Source organism: Natrix helvetica (genome assembly GCF_964273705.1).
Source record: "Natrix helvetica genome assembly, chromosome: 2".
In the NCBI taxonomy this organism is placed as follows: Eukaryota; Metazoa; Chordata; class Lepidosauria; order Squamata; family Natricidae; genus Natrix; species Natrix helvetica.
The window spans coordinates 187,222,753-187,243,970 of NC_138552.1; the positions used below are offsets into that span (position 1 = coordinate 187,222,753).

The window sequence follows — 21,218 nt, forward strand, 5'->3', positions numbered from 1 at the left end:
TTATATTTGAATTTTAATCTATTGTACAGTGTATAACCTACCTCCTCTGTCTATTTATGTATATCTACCTATATTTTTGTATTTACATTGTTTTAATATGTCTGTACACCGCCCCAAGTCCTGTTTAGGAAAGGGTGCGGTCTATAAATTAAAGTTTATTATTATTATTATTAATCTTTGAAGCTGAGTTCATAAAACTGGATTTGACAGTGAGGACAAACAAGACACTAGTGAACTTCTCCTTGAAATCTATGTATAACTAGAGCCTCAGATGCACATCTTCTTGCACAGAGTCTCTAATATTTTAACCATACTGTTACTGTTCCCATGCAAACCAGCTAACCAAATCATTCTAGATTAAGGTGGGACTTACATTCTAAGGTGCACTTTTAAACAGCAAACTCTCTGAAGCAAAATCATTGTATAAGGCAGAGATGCATGTCCATGTGCTGCCTACATTCCCACAAAGTCGAGGAATGGCCCCCAGATTACCATCCAAAATGTGTTCAAAGTTTAGTGACATCATATATGATGTGTGTTTGCAGCATCAATGAACAAGCAAGCCTACCCATGTTTCAAGCATGTTGGTTATGGGGAAAGTTTTCCATTCCATAAAATGCCAATTGGAAAGCGTGTTTGATATTAGCATGCTTAAATATAGAAAACAAATTGTCCATGTAACAATTTATATTGAACAAATAAAATAAAGATGGTTCGTCTTTCTCTTAAAGCCACCCAAAGAGGAAAGTACCTAGATAAATATAATGAAAACAGCCATTACTAATTTAGAAAACCTAGAAAAGGGGAATGAAGAACGGGACTCATAAAATTCAATGCATAATCTAAAGCAGGGGTGTCCAAACTTGGGAACTTTAAGACTTGTGGACTTCAACTATGCTGGCTGGGGAATTCTGGGAGTTGAAGTCTACAAGTCTTAAAGTTCCCAAGTTTGGACACCCCTGATCTAAAGAAACAGCTTGATGCCAGAACTTGATAGGCCTGAATATATGTATTGATACTTCTGTATTAACTTTCTAAAAACCATTTAATGAAAAATACATGCACATATACACACATACTATTATTTGTGACAGCTAATATATTTTAATTTTGTGAAAATGAATGTATCATATGACTGTTGTTGCAGTTACCATGGCCAGATGAAGTCATAAACATGCTAGAGATAATACACTGAGCCCAGTGGAACAGGCACTAAAGAGTCACAAGAGAATATTACTCCAGGTAACTACGGAGATGATTACCATCAACATGTAATGACCAGACTCCTGCACGCAATATTATGAATTACTTTCCATAAGCATTATATTTGAATTTATTTGACAATAACAATACAAAGCATTTCCAGTCATTATGCTCCATGATAGTTAAGAATTATTGAAAATGGGCCAATAGCTTTACCAATCAAATGGCTGGGCAAGGAAGGATATAGAATTACTGTCTCTTTGATACCTGTAACTACCTGTGAATATTAGCAGCACTTTATAATAAACTTTACTTGTGACACTTTATAGTACTATCAGCAAAAGAAATGCAAAAAGCTTCATCTCACTGAACTGGACCTTATAATAAAACAAAGGGTATTGTTTTAATTAACTGTAACACCTGTATCTCAAACTTTGAAAACTCTCTTGAGCAAGATTTACCTTGAAAAGTGGCAATAAATTATTTCTTATTCAGGAATACATGCTTTCATCCATACACACATTCATAAGTTAAGCAGGGCCCATAAAAACATTCCAGTTCTACAATAAGCCATTCTATGGTGGCGTTTCCTAACCCATTTCCCCTCAATCCTTGAAAAGCAACCAAGGAAGATATAAAGAGAGGAAAAAAGGAACATACTTGATAATCTGAAGGCATGACAGGCCCGCCTGAATTCGTGCCTGAAGGCCCAAGGCGTGGTTTCTTGTTTGGAGGCACCTGGTTGAGGCCGGAGTCCTGGCTGTGCTGGAGACCTGCCCCAGTCCCGCCACCTCCTGTCCCGCCACCCCCCGCAGTTCCATTGGTTTGGGTGCTGTTTTGCTGTTGAGGTGCTGCTTGTGGCTGTGGTTGCTGTGGCTGCTGAGGTGCTGCTTGCTGTTGCTGCTGAGGTCCTGTTTGTTGCTGATGTTGGTTCTGCTGCTGTTGATTCTAGATCAAATCCAAGGGAAGGAGAGAGAGCTGGGATTATCATGGGGTTTAATCTTAGGGTAGTTCTTATTCCACAGAGCATTCCTAGAAATGTACACAAGCAATACACTGGCTCAGTAAGGTTGATATAATGTTTAGAGACCCTAAGGAGATAGGAACATCTGTACTAGGATGAGAAAGGCTAAACTTCACTGAGCCATAAATCTTTTATATAACTGGCTGACCTTCTCTTGCTCCTCTGATATCAGATTGCTAATTGAGTCAAGGGGGACTGTGTAGACTCCTTAGGAAAATGCATGGTATAACGATAAGCAAGCTTATAGTTTAAATTCTATATTGGATTCCCTCTTTTGGTAGGTGCTTTCCATTTATTCAGCCATTGTTTGAATGTCTTTTAAACATATTACAGTGTCCATCTTTTTAAAAAATGAGTTAAGGTATATGTGACACATTATGTGCCTCTTAAATGAATATAGCTCTTTCATTGCTTCACCAATTTCTTCTGACTACCCTTTACACACGATAACAGGCTTTGCTTGTTCCTTCCATTTTTGAAACAATGTTATGGTTGAACATATTCATTTTTAGAGCAAAGACTGCAAATAATGGCTTTTTAAAGATGCATGTTGCTTTGCTTTCTACTTTCATATCTTCTTCCATCAATTCTTTAAAAAAAGAGCCAGTCTGGTCCAGTGGTTAAAGCAGTAGGCTAGAAAGCTGGACATGGTGAGTTCAAATCCTGCCTTAGCCATGAAATCTACCTGGCTGATCTTGAGCCAGTCATTTTCTCTTAGCCCAACTCATCTAATAGGAGTGTTGTTGTATGGAAACAGGAAGAGAAAGGTGTGTTGGATATGTTTGCCACCTTGAGTTATTTGTAAATATATAACTGATATAACTAAAAAGAGGACAAAGGAGCAGCAGAAAGTTTGGAATAGTCTGAGGACAAGAAAAGAAGGCAACGTAACAACAAACCTTAAGCAAATCTAAAGAGTCAAACTAGATGATTATTCTTTTAACATTTGGTCCCAATGTTTGTAGACTTTTGAGTATAAACTTTCAGCAAAGTAAGGGCAATTAAATGTTGAGGTACAGTAATGGCCAAACAACCCTTTTAAACAAAAGGCTTTGAAGTCAATATGTCTTTTTCCATATGTCTCAATGCAATAAAGAACTTTCACTGTGAGATGAAAAAAGGAGAACACAAACCAAATAAAATTCCTCTCATTAATTATGCAACTCTGTTATCACTGCCAAGAATTACAATTAAAGCCATATTTATACTTTTACTATAATAGATGACATAATACTCAGGAACGATACTGTCCTATGGGAAAAGCGAGCTAGAACTATAATCTGCATTTGTGCATTAGTCAAAGAATATGATTGTGATGTTGCCCCAGGCCAAAATAGCCGATGGAATGTAATTGGTTGAAATTTAACCAGCTGGAGCCATTTGTTAACATCTGCAGTAACTAAACCTATTTACAATCTATTTTAGAATTCAGCAGACTTAATGTCACAGAAAGTGGCAATTTCTTTTTCTTAAATCTCAGAATCAAAACAGGAGGCTTCTTGGTTGTACTAGTCGCAGGGGTGTCAAACTGGCGGCCCATGGGCCGGATGTGTCACACGCAGCCACGCCCACAGCTCCATGAAGAGAAAAAACATTGTGATATCTCAAGGCAGCAATGTGGCACCACAGGTTTGACACCCATGTACTAGTGATACTGTTCTTGGCTGTTTTATATTTTAATTCTTATGATTGTTTTAATTTTATTTTAATTCTGTTTGCTACCCAGGGTCACTTGTTGAGATGGGAAACCATATGAACTGAATATATAAACGAATACAAACATATGTCTGAAATATTATTTCATGGGAACAAAAATAAATACAGCACATTTACTAGAATATTTCATGTCCTGAAACTTTTATACTCATTCTTAACAGACTTTTGGCTTGCTCCCACAATTTTGATCTTTGATAGTATGAAGCTCTTCTTGACGTTTCTAATTTATTTTATTTTTTCTCTGTTGCCATAGGAACATGGGGCATTGTTGTACATCAACAGGGACTTTCCATCTAAATTACCTATACTGAATAGCAGTAGTTCTTCAGGGTCTTCAAGGTTGGTACCTGAGCCTTTTTAATGAGAAATATCAAGGTCTGCACCTGGACCCTTCAGAATGAGTGATTTTTTGTCACTGAGCAATGCCCTTCCTATATCATCCTCCTACTCACACAGCATCACTACAAAAAAAACCATCAGAATATTTATTGCCAATTGATGACTTTTTAAATACATTATTAGTATATATAGGTTTAAGACCTTTCCCTTTTTTATTCCAGCTGTATGTCATTTCCATTATCTAAACTTACTAAAGATTATTCAGATTTAAACAATCTAATTTCTTATAATTATCACATATCAACATGCAGTCCTTTTTGAGTATGTCCCATAATATTGCATTACAATCATATTGACCAGAAATCCTGGTCAGTAATCTTTGATATTCTATAAACATCATTATTTTTTATTGATGGTAACATGGTCTATGAACTATACCTTATCACCCTTTTCCTCGGGTTCATCTTCATTAAGAAATTCTCGTTTGGGGTATGGAATCTGGCAACCAGCAAAAACACTGGAACAGAAGAATACAGTGGAATTGCACCAGTATATGTTAGCTGCAATCTAACATTCATAAAAAAAAACTTATTAGAGATCAGATAAATTTTTGGACATCTTTAGCAGAAATGTGATGAAATGAAAAATATTTGCATTCATTTTAATATGGTCAATATGTTGCAACACACTGGACATATTCACACAAACTATGGCTAGAAATGACTAATGTCTTTCTTCCTGAACTAATCATGGTGATTTCAGGTTGATGTTTGATTATTTTAGTCTCCTTATCTTAAGCTGTTTCATTGTACATGTTAAAAGCAGCTCAGAGTTTCATGCCCTCTATGACAACTATGGATCTCTTCCAATTAGAATTTGACTCCACATTTACAACATGTTACACACAGAGAATTTGATAGGTGGAACTGATGGTGAGGAATCCCATGTGATTCTATTGTCATGGACAAATCACTCTCTCATCAGTATTAAACTGATGTCTGCCATAAATCCGCAGTGATGGAAGATCTTTTTGAATGTTCCTATAAGTGCTTGATAGATCCTTTACAAAGATGTTGACTGTGACAATATTGTTAATGCCATGGCAGTGATGCGTAACGTAGTCCATGTGTTTGTCATTATTCCTCTTAAATACTTCTCCCCTCTCACAATGCTGAATCAGGCCCCCAATTTAACAATAAATGTATAGTTGTAGAGTACTGATATGCAAGAGGAGGAAATTTTAAAACATATAAGAGCTAGAACAGAGTGAAGACCATTTCAATTTTTATGTCAGATTTATAACACCAGCCTAGATTGGAAACAAACAGACAAATTAAGATGGGAAGGTTCTGCTTCTTTTCCATGTGACCCGGAAGAAGGGTCGGACTGAGTCTGTTGATTATTTTGAAAATAGCTAATAAATCTCTTATCAATCTGAGAATCTAGACCTACATTCTGTGCTACAGCACAAAAGACAATGAAAAATGCTTAATTTTATACCTCTGCTTTTGATTAGAATGTGATATTGAAATTGGTTGCTTTGATGTATGGTCTAGATCAGAAATTGGATGAGATTACAGTAATTCCTGCAGGTTCCCCTGGATCTCTTGATACCTTTCAATACCTTTCACCATGTGAACAATCTGGTAGAACCGAGAACTGAGCCTCAGGGGCTTTTGTGCAGTAGCTTCTGTCCTTTCTGTTGTGCTGTGTCCAGTAAGTGATCCTGGGGAACTGTTCAAACTCTAGGCTATTGAAGCCCAAAAGGTTCCATATTGTTCTCCATGCTGTTCACTATCTATAGGGAGTCCTTGAATTATGATCATAGTGGACTCCAGAATTCATTTTGGTCACAATCACATGGATTGAACTTAATTTTACAACCATTTTTACAATGGTCATAAAACAAGGCACCATAGTACTTAAGCAAATCATGTGGTCATAAGCAGCCATGTGGTTGTTAAGCAAATCCAGCATATCTGGAAGGCATTTTTTGCTAGAAAACAGCAAAAGAATTCTCAAATCACAGCCATGTGATGGCAAGACATTGCAACCAGTTGTAAATGGGATCCAGTTGCCAAGCACTTCAAATGTGATTACTTGACTATGGGAGTGTGGGGCCACAGCAATTATAACTTGGAGTACAGGTTATAAGTACAGCTTTTTTGAAATCTGTTGTAACTTTGACAGTCATTAAGTGACCGATTGTAACTTGTGGACTACCTGTACTTTTCTAATATTTTACAGCAACACACGATAGCAAAATAAAAAAAAGAATTTAACTGAATTGTTTTGTTGCATCAATTTATGTGCATCAGTAAATTCATTATGAAAAAGGGTGTTTTTTCCTATTTTCTTCAAAAAACATCAGCCAAAAGCACTAATAATTAGGTATTGGTACCAAGATGGTAGCACATACCATTTTCTTTATAATCCTCCCAAAATAATATAGAAAGTATATGATTATTTTTGAGAATATCACTCCATATCAGTCTTCCTTTCAAATCAGTTGAAAAACACTAAGTATGTGTAGCATAAGAAGAATTATTGGTTTGAAGTTTCTATCTAATTTAGCATTCATTTCAAAAAGTGTTTCTAACATAATTTTAGCATTACTGATGCTTAAAAAGGATTTAGCAAATAATATTTTTCCCCATCAATAAGCCTTTGTTACCTCACTGAGCAAAACAGATCCAGTGTACTCATCCTTTAGGGTAAAATTCAAGTAATTTACTATGCAGTCCTATCCATGTCTACTCAAAATGAAGTTTCATATATTAAATGGATTTAATACCCAGTAAAAGAGCATAGAGATTGAAGCAAACTTGGGGGGGGGGGGAGCACCAGAGAAAAAGCTGATAATAATATCATGTACTGCATCTATCACCTCTGCAACATTTCCTCAGAAGCTGCAAATTGTAATGAAATATTTCACTAGCATTAAGAAATGTTTATAAATGACTGGAGAATATTCCATCTATTTCTACATTCAATTCTGTTTAAATATAAGTGTCCCTACTGTGCATACTACTTTAAGAATGGAACCCTGGATATGCCATTTTAAATCCGAGTATGGATCTATTATTATAAAAGAGAAATATTTTATATTATAAAATGAATATTTCAGAGATATAATCAAGCACACGTTACGGCCATTATTTCATTTGTATATAAGTTTAGAGAGTTATTTGAAAAGTAAATTATGTTATACAGCAGTGGAGGAAGGGCTACAAAGAACAGGGAAAAACATACTCTGATGTAGGCAAAGGGTCTTCCTGGAAGTAAGGATCCTGCAAAGCTTGCTCTGAGGTAATTCTTTTAGTCGGATCCATAGTCAGAAGTTTTTGAAGCTGCAAAGAAGTCAGCTTGTATGAATTTCTCAGTAAAACTCAATGGCATGCATTATATATTTAGTTTTATGACCAATAATACTAAAATAAAACAAATACAAATAAACTTACGGGATTTTATATACAGAAAATATGTATCATATAGTTTAAAAAATCAGAAAACATAAACTAGAAAACCTAAAATGCAGACGTCTTCCTTACATTGATCATAGGCCAGCACGAAAATGGGAAACAATTCTGGCACGCAATATAATCTGATCTGATCTAAGCTTCATTCATTCCATCATCACACAGGTTCGCCCTCCATCTAAACATGGAGCTAACAGAAGGCTCCTATTATACTTGTTCTCCTGCCATAATTGATATTCAGAAATGGAAAGTAAGTTGTTTGGATGAATTTGGCAATATATGACAGAACCGTATGGAGCATCTAGCTCAGACAAGGAAGCTGCTCCAGCCAGTATTTTCAGCTCAGCCTATGCCACATGGTGTTTTAGGGAGAAACGGAAAGCAAGGCATGCCATTTTAGTTGTTGTTGTTTTTTTCATTTTAAAAGAAGAGATATAACCTTAAAACATTAGTTAATACATGAATTATTAAGTATTATTATTGTCAGTGTAGGTAAAACTTTAAATAATATGAAAAATACTAGGATATTCTGGCCACCGGAAAGAATTTAAGTTCTTTTATGCATTATATTTTAGATCTGTACATTTTAAACCTCATTTTCTCCCAGAATATAGTAAAGGTGACAAGTTATATATCCTTTCCCTGAGACCAAGCGTCTCTGAATGGGGCTTACTTCTAAGGAGAAATGTAAAGGTTCACGCTGTTAACTTTACAAAACAAAAAATTACTTCAGCAGCAACAAAGTTTTCTTCTACAGCTACAGTATTTGATACTAAGAGTTTAACTTACTTAAAAAGAAAAATAAAGCTTCTATGTCACTTACCAAAAGGAATACTTTGCTATCAGGCTTGACTTTGTGTTTTTCCATGTATTTGAGGAGGCTACTATTGGCATATCTGAAAAAAGAAACAATGAACGAAATCAAAAGAATAATGTAGCATCCAATTTTTTTAAAAAAAGTTTTACTACATGTTAATTACATGTCACAAGCTTTTATTTCCTGGTGCATACAATGAACCACATACAGATAGCAGGGGCACCTTTTATTAATATACAGGCGCCAATCCCATTTTATCTGATAAAACTAACCTTGAAATAGGCTCTACTGTGGAATAATTAAAGGAGTTATAAAGATACACTAAGTTAGGTTTCTCTCATGTATCGTAATGTGCATGTATGTACTTCAATTAATACTCATTTTAAACAAAATCTGAAATGACTAATGTGAAAATAACAATTAAAGCATAAAGCAATAGGCAGCAGAAGCCAAAGTAATAAAATGCAGGTAGATATGGAGTCTGATAGCACCTTCAAGACTAATCAGCTTCATTGGGACATACGATAATCTTTTGTGAATAGCAACTCACTTCATCAGATTCACAGAATGCAAGCCCACACTATAGATCTGTGGATGTGAACTGCAAGAATGCTAATGCCCAATAAAATCAATTACTGGTAGTCTTGAAGGAGCCATTATATTCCATAACTACCTTGTGTCCATTGAGTAATGCATATCTTCTCCCCTCACCAAAGTTAATAAAATCAGAAATAAAAATTTAAATAGAAGCAAATATTCTAAAAATGCAGATGAAATCTTATCCAATGCTTAAGGAAAGTAAGATAACATCTGGACTATCATATATGGCTTGCAAAATTCCACCGGAACAGCAGCAAGGAGATACAGAAAGCAGTGTAGAGTTTAGAAACCAGATATGGCAGTACTACATAAGAAAATAGGGTCGACCATGCTCAGGAATGAAATGTGATAATCTGAACCGTTGTTCTATTCATCAACACAAATTCCAAGAGGTAGTAGAATATCTGGAGAAGGGCCTCCAATAAAGATTTTATTTGCCAGGCACATAGCCCAATAATCAGCATCTACGACTCTTAAAGTGTTAAAGATGATGGGAACTGAAACTGAACAACTTGTGTGAAGGGCACAAGTTGCTACATGTTGATGTGAGTCTGGAAACAATGCAACTCTCTCAATACTGATTTACTGTCCCTGTTAGGACCTGATTCTCAACTTCTAAACAGAGCAACTAAAAAACAATTATCCATTAAACTAGATTACTGAAAAAAGAATCTTTAAATTTGACCTAGGGTTCATTTTGATACTGATCATAAATTCTTTGGTTGATCGTTTATTCATAGGGACACAGGCAGTTAATAGCACATATCTGCCTTAATAAGCCACTAATTTGCAACTGGACTCTGGCTGGTGATCCTTAAATTCCAGGAAAAAAATTGGTGTCATATGACAGAAGGCTCTTCTAAAGTAGCTGAAGGACAACCTGTACATCAAATGATAATAATCTAACTGGGACATAGAAAGCATTTGTATTTTAAGCCTCAAGAAGGAATTTTAAAATATAATCATTTCTTACTGATGCCTTGCTCAGCAAACATTTGAAGTTACAACAGCATTAAAAAGGAAATGTATAAGTCCGTGATGGTGAACCTATAGCACGCGAGCCAGAAGTGGCACGCAGAGCCATCTCTCCAGGCATCTGAGCCATCGCCCGTTGGTCTTCTGGGTTCCGGCAAGCCGGTGTGCTGGTCTTCACACGTGCGGGAGCATGGGAAAATGGAAGAACAGCTGCCCAGTGTACGCGCGCGTGCCAGGAAGATGATCTTCCGGTTTCTGGCACGCACATGTGCACTGGCCAGCTGGACTTCACATGCGCATGCACGCCAGAAACTGGAAGACCAGGTGGCTGGTGCCCATGCATGTGCTGGAAACCGGAAGATCATCTTCGTGGCACCCACATGCACACCGGACGGCTGGTCTTCCAGTTTCACGCGTGCATACACATGCTCCCATTTCAGCACTTGGTGCCAAAAAGATTCACCAACATTGGTATAAGTGGTCCTTGAACATGTGGCCTGCAGCAACCCTGCAATTGCGTGATAACGATTTGGGTGCTTGGTAGCTGGGGCACACATATGATGGTTGCAGCATCCTACAGACAGGTGATTGCTATTTCCAATTTTCAAAGCTGGCATTAAACAAGCAGTCAATGGGAACGTTTGCAGGAAGTGAAAGTCATGGTTACGGTACACAAGCTTAATTGACATAAGCTGGGCATGGCAATGTGATGTTTTACTTCATATGACTGTGTTGCTTAGTTGCCAGTTTCAATTGCAGTTGGTAAGTGCATGTATAATAGCCACAACTCATGGTTTAAAATTATGTATTGTAATAAAAGTCTCAATATGACGTACTCCCTCTTTCTATAAGGAAACGATAATTGAGATTTAACATACTGTCTAAATTAAATTACTTTCTTGGTCGTACTGAATTTATCCCATTATATAGAGAAGGATGAAACTTTATGTCCAAACATCATGCTTCTTCTTACTACCAAACCTCCCAAATAAAAATAATAAAAACTACCGATAATTATATATTTAAAATATAATGACCAGAAATGTATAACTTACGTTGTTCTTCTAAAATCTTTTTGAAGTGTAGGATATTCTGGCATTTTCCTAATGTCTTCCCAGTCTTTATCTTTGTAAAGTAAAAATTTGGAAAATGTTAAAGAAGCCCAAGATAAGCTACTGGAAACAGTCTACTTTATATTCTATAGAGTAGTATTCTACTCAGTATTCTACAGTAACTTGACTTAGAACATTAATTAATGACTGTTCAAAGTTACCACGGCACTGAAAAAAAGTGACTTATGACAGTTTTTCACTTACAACTGCATCCCCATGATTATCTGAAAAATTCAAATGCTTGGCATCTGGCATGTATTTATGATGGATGCAGTGCCCTTGAGTCATGTGACAAGCAAAGTCAATGGGGAAGTCAAATGCACTTAGCAACTGCGTTACTAACTCAACAACTGCAGTGATTCACTTAATAACTGTGACAAGAAAGGTCATAAAATGGGACAAAACTCATTTAACAACTGTCTTGTTTAGCAATGGAAATTTTGGGCTAAGTTGTGGGCTAGGTCGAGAGCTACCTGTTCAAGCATATGAATTTGCTGACTAAAAGCCATGATAAAATTGTATTTGAATGGAATACATGCGTATGAAGAAAAAAACAATTCATTGAAAACAATCCAGACCAAAGATTTCTTATAATGTTTTAAGGGTCACTGAATTACCTGCAGGAAATCCCATGACGCTAAATATGCGATCAAGCTGATCATGATGAAAAGGATTGCTTGTTTTGATGTCTTCCTGACGACAGTGAAATATAGGTTCTGAAGTCAATAACTCAGCAAATATACAGCCAATAGCCCATATATCTAGGAAACAAGATTTAAAATCGAAAGAGTTTTTTAGAAAATAAAATATTACATTTAACTATTTGTCACAGTAGGTGTATAACAGTCAGACAAAAAAAATGAAGTAGTGATATTATAACAAGACGAACAAATTGTGCATAAATTTCACTTGAGAACCTACTTCAATTGAGTAAGGTATTACCATATTTTTATTTAAAAGTTTATATTTTTAACAGCTCCCTTGGAATGAAATAGTAGACAGAATAAAATAAAACAGACAAAAATGCTATTCAGTGCCCATCCTATTTCACCTAGAATCATCAACCTCCTACATCATTTGGATGAAACAATCCTGTTTAGGGACTGGACCATCTCAAGAACATCACAAACTGTCTCCAATTTTTCCAGAATGGCATAAGTCTAGGAAAGGTTCATAGCTCAGAAGGAAACAGTAAGTTCTACTCCTGCCTCAATAAATTTTGCACATCCTGCCCAAGGATCTGCTGATACAGTTCTACGGAGGATTTACTGAGTCTGTCATTAGTACCTCAATAACCATCTGCTTTGGCATAGCAACCAAACAGGACAGGTAGAGACTTCGAAGGATAGTTAGGACAGGGGAGAAAAATCACCACCAGCCTGCCTTCCATTGAAGATCTGTATACTGCAGAACTAGAAAGAGGGCTGAGAAAATATCTACAGACCTCTCACATCCTGGACATAATCTATTTCCATTTCTCTCCTCAGGATGCCACTATAGAGCATTGCATGCCAAAGCAGCTAGACACAAAGATAGTTGAGGGTGGAGGTTCATTCTCTGAGCTTGTGGGTTGGTTTCTTAACATTTCATTACCAGGCTAGGTAATATCTTCAGTGGAATTTAGGGGATATTAGTGTTCGGTGTTCTTCTACTTATAAGGGCTTTGTGTGGTCAGTAGGTCTTGTGATAGGTCTTTTTGATGGATCTTGTGATGGGTCAGGTGTGAGTTGTGTAAACTGAGGGCTATATCATTTCTCATCTTTTCCCATCTTTCCTACTATCTTCCCCTATTTGTTTCTAATGATTTAGGATCCATGACCTATTACTTGCTATTTATAGCTACACTGTGACCTTATATGCACTGGAGACAAATTCCTTGTGTGTCCAATCACACTTGGCCAATAAAGAATTGAATTATGTTGTGTTGTCTATCCTACCCTACCCTATTCATGATCTTGCAGTAATGAATTCCAAAGGTTAGTTATGCACTGAGGTGGCACAGTGGTTAGAATGCAGAACTGCAGGCTACTTCAGCTGACTGCTAGCTGCAGTTCGGCAGTTCAAATTTCACCGGCTCAAGGTTGACTCAGCCTTCCATTCTTCTGAGGTGGGTAAAATGAGGACCCAGATTGTTGGGGGCAATATGCTGACTCTGTAAACTGCTTAGAGAGGGCCGTAAAAGCACTATGAAGCGTTTGTATAGAAGTCTAAGTGCTATTGCTATTCCTACCTCTTTTATCTCTTCTCCTTCCAGTTAGCTGCAGCACAGGATTCGTGGTACCAATATTTTAAGAGAAAAAAATTCCCCCAATTGTTTTCTCCATGTCGTGCATATTATGCACAAATATACAAAATTCTAGTTTTTTTATCCCAGAGAAAGTGTTTACATGCCTTGATCATTTTAATTGGCTTTTTCTGCACATTTTCCAGCAGTTTTTTCTGCATAATATTCCAGATGTGAGCACAACATTCCTCGTAATTTTTACTGTTATTAGAAACATTTATTTTTAATGGATTTACTGGTTTTTAATATTGTAAACTGCCTCAAGTCACCTCTAAGTGAGATGGATGGCAAACTAATCTAACAAATAAATAAGCAAATAAAGATGTATACAAAGAGATTACCAAGTTATGAGTTTTACTTGCAATCTCTTTCCTAATGATCCTTAGTACAGAATTTGCCTTTTTCATAGCTGTTGTCCAACATCTTTACTGAGTAGTGGCCTCAAAATACTTTTCTTAGTTATAGCAAGTTCAGACCACATCAGTGGACTGTATGTTCAGACAAGAGTTTTGGCATTGTGCATTGCCTTACATTTACTTAAATTGACTCTATTTGTTATGTGGGTGACCATTCACCCCAGTTTAAAGAGATCCTTCAGAATCCTTTCACAATCACATTTTCAATTTGCTACTCTGAATTGTTTGCTATCATCCACAAACATAGCCAGCTTATTATCTGGAATCTGTGGTAAGACAGAGCTAAGCATCTTTTAGCTAGAGATGACAGATGGTGTCAAACTGTGAATAGAAATCTCTAGGGAGTCAACAGGAACTAAGAGAAAGGACTTCCTAAGCTTCAATTTAAGGTTGCAATCTATGAGAATCATGTTAGGGATTAGTCAGGACATCTAGCCAGAAAAGCATACTGGAAAAATAAAATGTATTTATTTTACTAGGAAAATCTAATACGTTTTTTTTTTTTTTTTTACAAAATCTAGGACTGTTCCCAACTACCATATTTTTCGGAGTATAAGATGCACCTTTTTGCCCACAAAAAGAGGCTGAAAATCTGGGTGCATCTTATACTCCAAATGTAGCATGAGCCATACCTGATGGGAGGGGGGAGCGAGAGGTATGGTGGCGGTATGGTGGTGGCAATGGCAACAATGGCGGCAACGGCGGCAATCGATGGCAAAAGCAGGTAGGATGACCTACCACCCGAGCTGCCCTGCCGCTCCTGGGCAATATTAAAGCCACCGCTGCCGCTGCCTCACTACTGCCCGAGGAGCCTGACCTGCTCCTGGGCAAAATTTAAAATTACAGCCACCCCTCTGCTGCCCCAGGAGCCCCGCCGCCACCTCGCTGCTGCCTGAGGAGCCTGACCTGCTCCCGAGCAAAATCAAAGCCACTGCCTCATTGCTGCCTGGATAAGCTGCCTGCCTCACCTGCTTCCTGCCTGAGACAACGCTGCCTGGAGAAGCCTGCCACCTGCTCCTGAGACACCACACAGGTAAGCACTGGTTAGGGGTGGCAAGGGTCTTCAAACGTAGCAGCTGTAAGACTTGTGGACTTTACCGGTAAGTTCCAGCAATCCTGAGGTAACATGACTGGAGGAGGACTTCTGGGAGTTGAAGTCCACAGGTCGTAAAGCTGTCAGCACTTTTGCAATGGGTTTGGCTTATTGTTTTAAGGTTTAAGGCTTATTGCCTGTTTGCAGGTTGGGGTTAGGGTTAAGGTTAAGGCATATTGTATTTAGGGGGAGGGTGTAATGATCTAATGTGTGTGTATGAATGTGGTTTCAGCTACAGTGCACTGTATTGTTATAAATGACACATTATTGTTCTTTCTTGCAGAAAAATGTCAAAGCCAAAAAGGCAGGCATGTACAATCTCCTTCAAGCTGGAAGTCTTGAAATATACTGAGAAACATGGAAACAGAGCAGCAGAGAAACATTTTGGACCCTCTCCAACTGAAAAGATGATAAGAGAGTGGAAGAAACAGGTGGATATGCTGCAAAAGGTAAAAGATAAAAGCAAGCACAACTTTTGTGGGCTTCCTGCAAAGTGGCCACAGTTAGAGGAGGAAATGAGAGACTGGATCACAGGTCACCGAAACAATGGCTTCGCAGTCACCACAAAAATAGTGAGGTATGAAGCCAAACGCATTGCTACATGGAAAGGCATTCAGGATTTAAGTGGAACACCATCGTGGTGCTTCAGATTTATGAGGCCTTGCTATGCGCACCAAAACTAGATTTGCGCAAAGAATGCCAAAAGAGTATGAGGCTAAGATTCAGTCTTTTCATACTTTTGTGATAGATTCCAAGAGGAGAAATAATTTTGAGATTGGCCAGATTGGGAATATGGATGAAGTCCCTCTAACTTTTGATGTGCCATCAAACAGGACTGTTGATGTCAATGGTGCCAAAAGCATAACTGTGAAAAACTACAGGACATGAGAAGACACATTACACAGTTGTGTTGTCCTGCTGTGAAGATGGCACCAAATTGGCACCAATGTTAATATTTAAAAGGAAAACCTTCCCAAAAGAAGTGATTCCAAGAGGTTGTTGTGCATGTCCATGAAAACGGATGGATGGATGAGCATGGCATGAAAGTATGGATTGAAAAAGTGTGGTCCAAACGTCCTGGAGGACTTCTGAAAAAAACCAGCTTTATTAGTGCTTGACCAGTTTAGAGCACATATTACTGACAACACTAAGAAAAGATTCAAAGAAGTGAAGACCTGTCTAGCTGTAATTCCTGGGGGTCTTACCAGCCAGTTGCAACCTCTTGATGTTTCCATCAACAAGCCATTCAAAGTCTGCATGCGAGAAGAGTGGAACAAATGGTTGGCTGTTGGTAATCATGCTCTGATACCCTCTGGATTAATAAGGAGGCCCACTATCACTCAAGTTTGTGAATGGGTGAAAACATCATGGAACTCAGTGAAGGATGAAACTGTTGCACAATCTTTCAAAAAATGTGGCATTAGCAATGCCTTAGATGGAACTGAAGATGATCTCATTTATGAAAGTACGGAAGAAAGTGATTGTGATCAACTGAGCTTCCTAAATTCTGACCCCAGCGACGATGAAGCGTTCTTGAGGTTTCCAGAAAATTAGAGGAGTGCTTGAACCTTCAAGTCTCTCCTCTTTTGTTAATGACAATGATGATGGTTCTTAATATGGCTGTTGACTTTACAGAATTGTAAAAAGTATACATTGTTGTAAAAAGTATACATTGTTTTAAAAAGTATACATTGTTTTAAAAAGTATACATGGCTGTAAAAATTCTACTATATTGGCATTTTATTAAATAATATATTACTACACTATTTGGTTCAGAATACTTTTTTCCCTGTTTTCCTCCTCTAAAATCTAGGTGCATCTTATACTTCGGTGCGTTTTATACTCCAAAAAATATGATAGTCACAATTTGAAGAAAAAAGTCCTTACACGGTATCTATCTCCTGGGTGATGAACAGTTTGAAGATTTCCTATGAAGTAGGTTTATATAAATCGATTGGAATAATGGATTAAGAATATGATACTTTGAAATCCCATGCATTCCCACAATGGGTCTCCAAAACCATCTCAGATGATTCTGCCAATTCTCCCTACAACTCTTTGGCACAGTCAACTATGAATGCTACCAGTCATGTTACTCTAGGAAAATCCCCTTCTATTGCTGATTTTTCAAGATGCAAGTGATAACCCTGTTCGTTTAATATGCCTGGAGATCTGTGCTAACAGTTAGAGTCCTTTCCCAGAATGAGACTCTCTGGCTCATTAAGAAGTTTCCATTTTTCTTATATCTAGATTCAAGACTTAGAAGAAAGTTTGAAAGAAAAAAAAGAAAGAGTTACTTTTTGAAAGGAATGAGCTAGAAAGTGCTCCATCAGATTCAGGATCTCAACAAATGCACTTACTTCAAATCAGACTCACATAACTTAGATCTCAGTCCATAAAACAAAATCCCATATAGTTGTTGAGGCTAAAGGTGCAAAAACCATGTGTAGTTCAGGAGGTTTAATGCTATCTAATGGTAAAAACACCTGCCTTTTGCACATAAATTGAATTCTTCCTCCTCGACCTGCTTCTCACAAGAACAGGAGCTATATTACAACTAGCTTCACTAGTGCTAGTTTTCTGTCCAATTTCACTAATTTCCAGCTTGGTAATTGCTGGCTGGAGGCTTTGCTCTGAATTTGTCTTCAGCCAGCCTTAATGGGGGTGAAAATACTGAAGCAGAAAGCAAAGACAAAATGGAGGTTGCCTTTTCCATTTTTAAACCCAGAGGGGATATTGACCCTCTTGATTGGTTTCTTGGCCTTTGATTTTTCTGGGCCTCAATTGTTTCAATCTAGATGGACAGGTCTACTAACATGTCTTTTTAATCTTTCTATGTCTGGATCTCATGAAACAGAATTTCTGCACATTCATTACAGCTAATACACGTGGGGTGGGGATGTAGGAGAAATCAGACTGCATACCAGCATCATTGGTGGTGGTGGTGGTGGGAAATCTACCATAATTTTAAAACTCTGGAAGGGCAAATTAAGTTGCTAAATTGGATACTGGAAGACTATGTTTTCTGAAATGCTACATTTTCTATGTGCCAGATCAACTAAGTACAAGTAAAAGGAACTCAATGAACCCCCTCCCCCCTGACATTAGAATGACTACGGATCTCCGCTCCTTCCATCAGAAACTTAAAACCCACCTATTCCAGCTAGCCGGCTTGGCTTAATTCCACCTATCCCACCTCAGTTCTATTTTTTAAATTTTTAGGATTGGTTTTAGGGTCTGTTTTTTAATTTTTATAAATTGTACAGGGGTTGATTAAATTGATTTTTACCTATGTGTATGATTGTATGTATGTTTTAAATTTATTCCTGTACACCGCCCCGAGTCCCTCCGGGGAGAGGGGGCGGTCTAGAAATTTAATAAATTATTATTATTATTATTAAATGTCACTTCTCTCTAACAATAACAAGAGTAACCTGATAAGATAGGTTGGGTTGAGATAGGTTGATTGACTGATCCAAAAATCACCAGTGAGCTCTATGGTCAAGGACAGATTAAATATTAATATCTGCAGATCAAGCCCAAAACCTAAGAAGTAAAACAATTGTGCAATATTTCTGAATTCACCAAATTGGGTAGAACTTGACAATGAAGGTATATTAAGAAGGAAACCTTCATAGGGTTGCAGAAGAAATTTGATCATGAGCCTTCTGAAGAGAAATAAAGATACTATGGTTGTACAATTTGTTGTAAAGAGGTGCTTTTGGAGTATACATGAAGCATCTCTCTTTGAACTGTTGAAACAGTCGCATCATTTATTAGGTTCATGTGGCTGCTTCACAAACTTTTCAGCAATAATGACTTGCATGAATCATGAAGTCCAGTTCATGGCATCCTGAGCAATATTATCTATATTCAACAAGTAAGGAAGACTTTAGCCAGGATTTTCCCCCTTTAATTAGTCTATAAAAAGAATTTGAAAAATCCCTGCAGGACAAAACTGTGAAGAATTCAATGTTAGTGAAAAATTATTCTTTGTTACCTTCACCATCTCAAAATAAGCTTGATAATTAGCTTTAACGTGTTTTCGTCCAATTCAGTCCAAGTCTTCTGTTCATCTGCATTCTATATCTTTGTTTCATTCTCCTCACCAATGACTACATTTTATATATTGAAAGTATTATCTTGTTTCTGCATGTAATTCTGAAGCCTCACCCAAAGAGTAATGGGTGTATCTTTTAAATAAGTAAACAAAAAGAGCAGCATATGAGCCTGGGCCAACAAAATAACTTGAGAAAATGTCTCAAGCCACTCCTACCTTCAGAAAATAAAATTAAGTGCTGGCAAAAACATATTCAGACTTGCAAGATTCTGTTATTATAGTAGTCACAGTAAAAATAGTGTTGAGCTATATGGCATTGGTTCCTAAGTCTGCTTTAACATTGTGGGGCCAATAGCAACCTTGTTATCTCCATATCAGTGTGTCTGTCCTGTCTCCCCCTTATCTAGGGCTTGCTTGAGAAATTTTCTCAAACTATTTTCTTGGTCTAGGCTCGAGACTACTTATCTTATTTTTCCTTGGTAACCGCTCTTCCTCCTGTCCTTCAATTCCTCTATGTTTGATTGCCTTCTACAACATCAAATCAGAAGATATAAATTTCCTATTCCAATATAAACTGACAGTGTTGGAGAATGCATTGATCAAGAATAGTAGTTTAACTTATTATGAAGTATTTCTCTGGGCATCAGAAGACAGGCCCAATGTTCCCATTCTATTTAGGAGAATAAATACTGTATTCAGTATATCCAAGCGACCGAAGGGCTGACATGTGAGATATATTACCATACTGTTGGGAAATTCCCAGTCAGGCAGGGAGAAGAGATCAAACAGGGAACTAGCCTTGAATTGTTGCATAGCCACAAGAGGCAAGTTCCAAGTTCCATGGAACCTTCTCTAGTTGTTCCCAAGGGAAGGCAAGCAGTCTAGGGAGAATCTTGCAATATAGATAGAACACAATAAAGTTCTTGACTTTTCACAAGTGGATTTGCTTGCCTATGCCTCACATATGTAAGATCAAATGTTTACACCTTATTCTTCCATTCTCATATGTTTTATCAATTGCAAGAGTGGAATATGCAATGCAAGAGAAATATATAGCTGAATTCAACATACAGCTGAATTCAAAACACTGAAGGGAAGTAAGTTCCTCTACAGGCAAGGAAGAAATATTAAGTCTTCTACAAAAAAAAACAAGCTAGACTCATCTCTAATGACTGAGAATAGGAACATGAGGCCTCCCGAAGTTAAACGGTTCCGATTCCCCTTACCCTTTAAAGAAAGTCCCCAAATTTTCACCTAGAAAAACAACACGTCCCTGGTAGTAAGTAAGGCTCAACAGAGACTTCATTTTCTTAGAGTCCTGAGGAAAAATCAGGTAGAACAATGGCTGATGACCTCTTTCTATTGGTCTACAATATAAAGTGTCCTTACATACTATATAACAGTATGGTATGCTGGTTCAACAGCTGCGGACAGGAAGGCATTACAGAGAATGATTAATTCGGCACAAGAAACCATTGGTTGCCCCCTAACATCACTGGATGATATAGCCAGGTCTCGTTGTTTCAGCAGAGTAAAGAAGATGCTTAGAGATGATTCACATCCTGGTCAGTGTCCTTTCTCACTTTTGCCATCAGACAGAAGACACAGAAGTGTTGTGGCCCAGCAGGATCCGGTTGAGCTGCTGATGGACTCGGATAGCGAGGAACCATATGAGTCTGCCCTGGACGATGTGGATGAAGGACCCTTTGCAGGGTTCAGACTCAGAGCAGGGACCAGAGAGGCTGGTTGGCCACCAGGAGGCGCCTGAGGCATGGAGCAGTGGGGAGGATCAAAGGCAGTTTGTCCCTGATGCTAGATTGAGAAGGGCTGAGAAACGGAAGCAGCAACTCCGTAGGCAGACTCACAGAAGATGATTAAGCACAGGTGGTTGTGGATAGGCCCCTCCCAAAAGAGATTTATAGGTGAGGCATTGGGAGGGAGCATTTGCCGGAAACAACTGTTCAAATTAGTAGTTAAGAAAATCCATCTGTGTATTCTAGCCGTGTCTGTTCGTTTTGACTATCTGCGTTGCTTCATTTGAATTATCTGGGCTGCTGCAGAGCTACTCTATTGAACGTGAGTTGTCTGGGTCCTCAGACA

The 21,218-nt window shown here is 37.8% G+C and overlaps 1 protein-coding gene across 1 annotated transcript in view; it reads right to left on the reverse strand.

Moving 5' to 3' along the window:
- The window catches only part of CDK19 (cyclin dependent kinase 19), a 102,032-nt gene that overhangs the window by 5,769 nt on the left and 75,045 nt on the right, over window positions 1-21,218 (reverse strand). Inside the window, 6 exon segments of the mRNA XM_081941499.1 lie at window positions 1,864-2,151; window positions 4,721-4,799; window positions 7,535-7,632; window positions 8,585-8,657; window positions 11,209-11,278; window positions 11,883-12,026. Of these exon segments, the coding sequence (XP_081797625.1) occupies window positions 1,864-2,151; window positions 4,721-4,799; window positions 7,535-7,632; window positions 8,585-8,657; window positions 11,209-11,278; window positions 11,883-12,026 (752 nt within the window).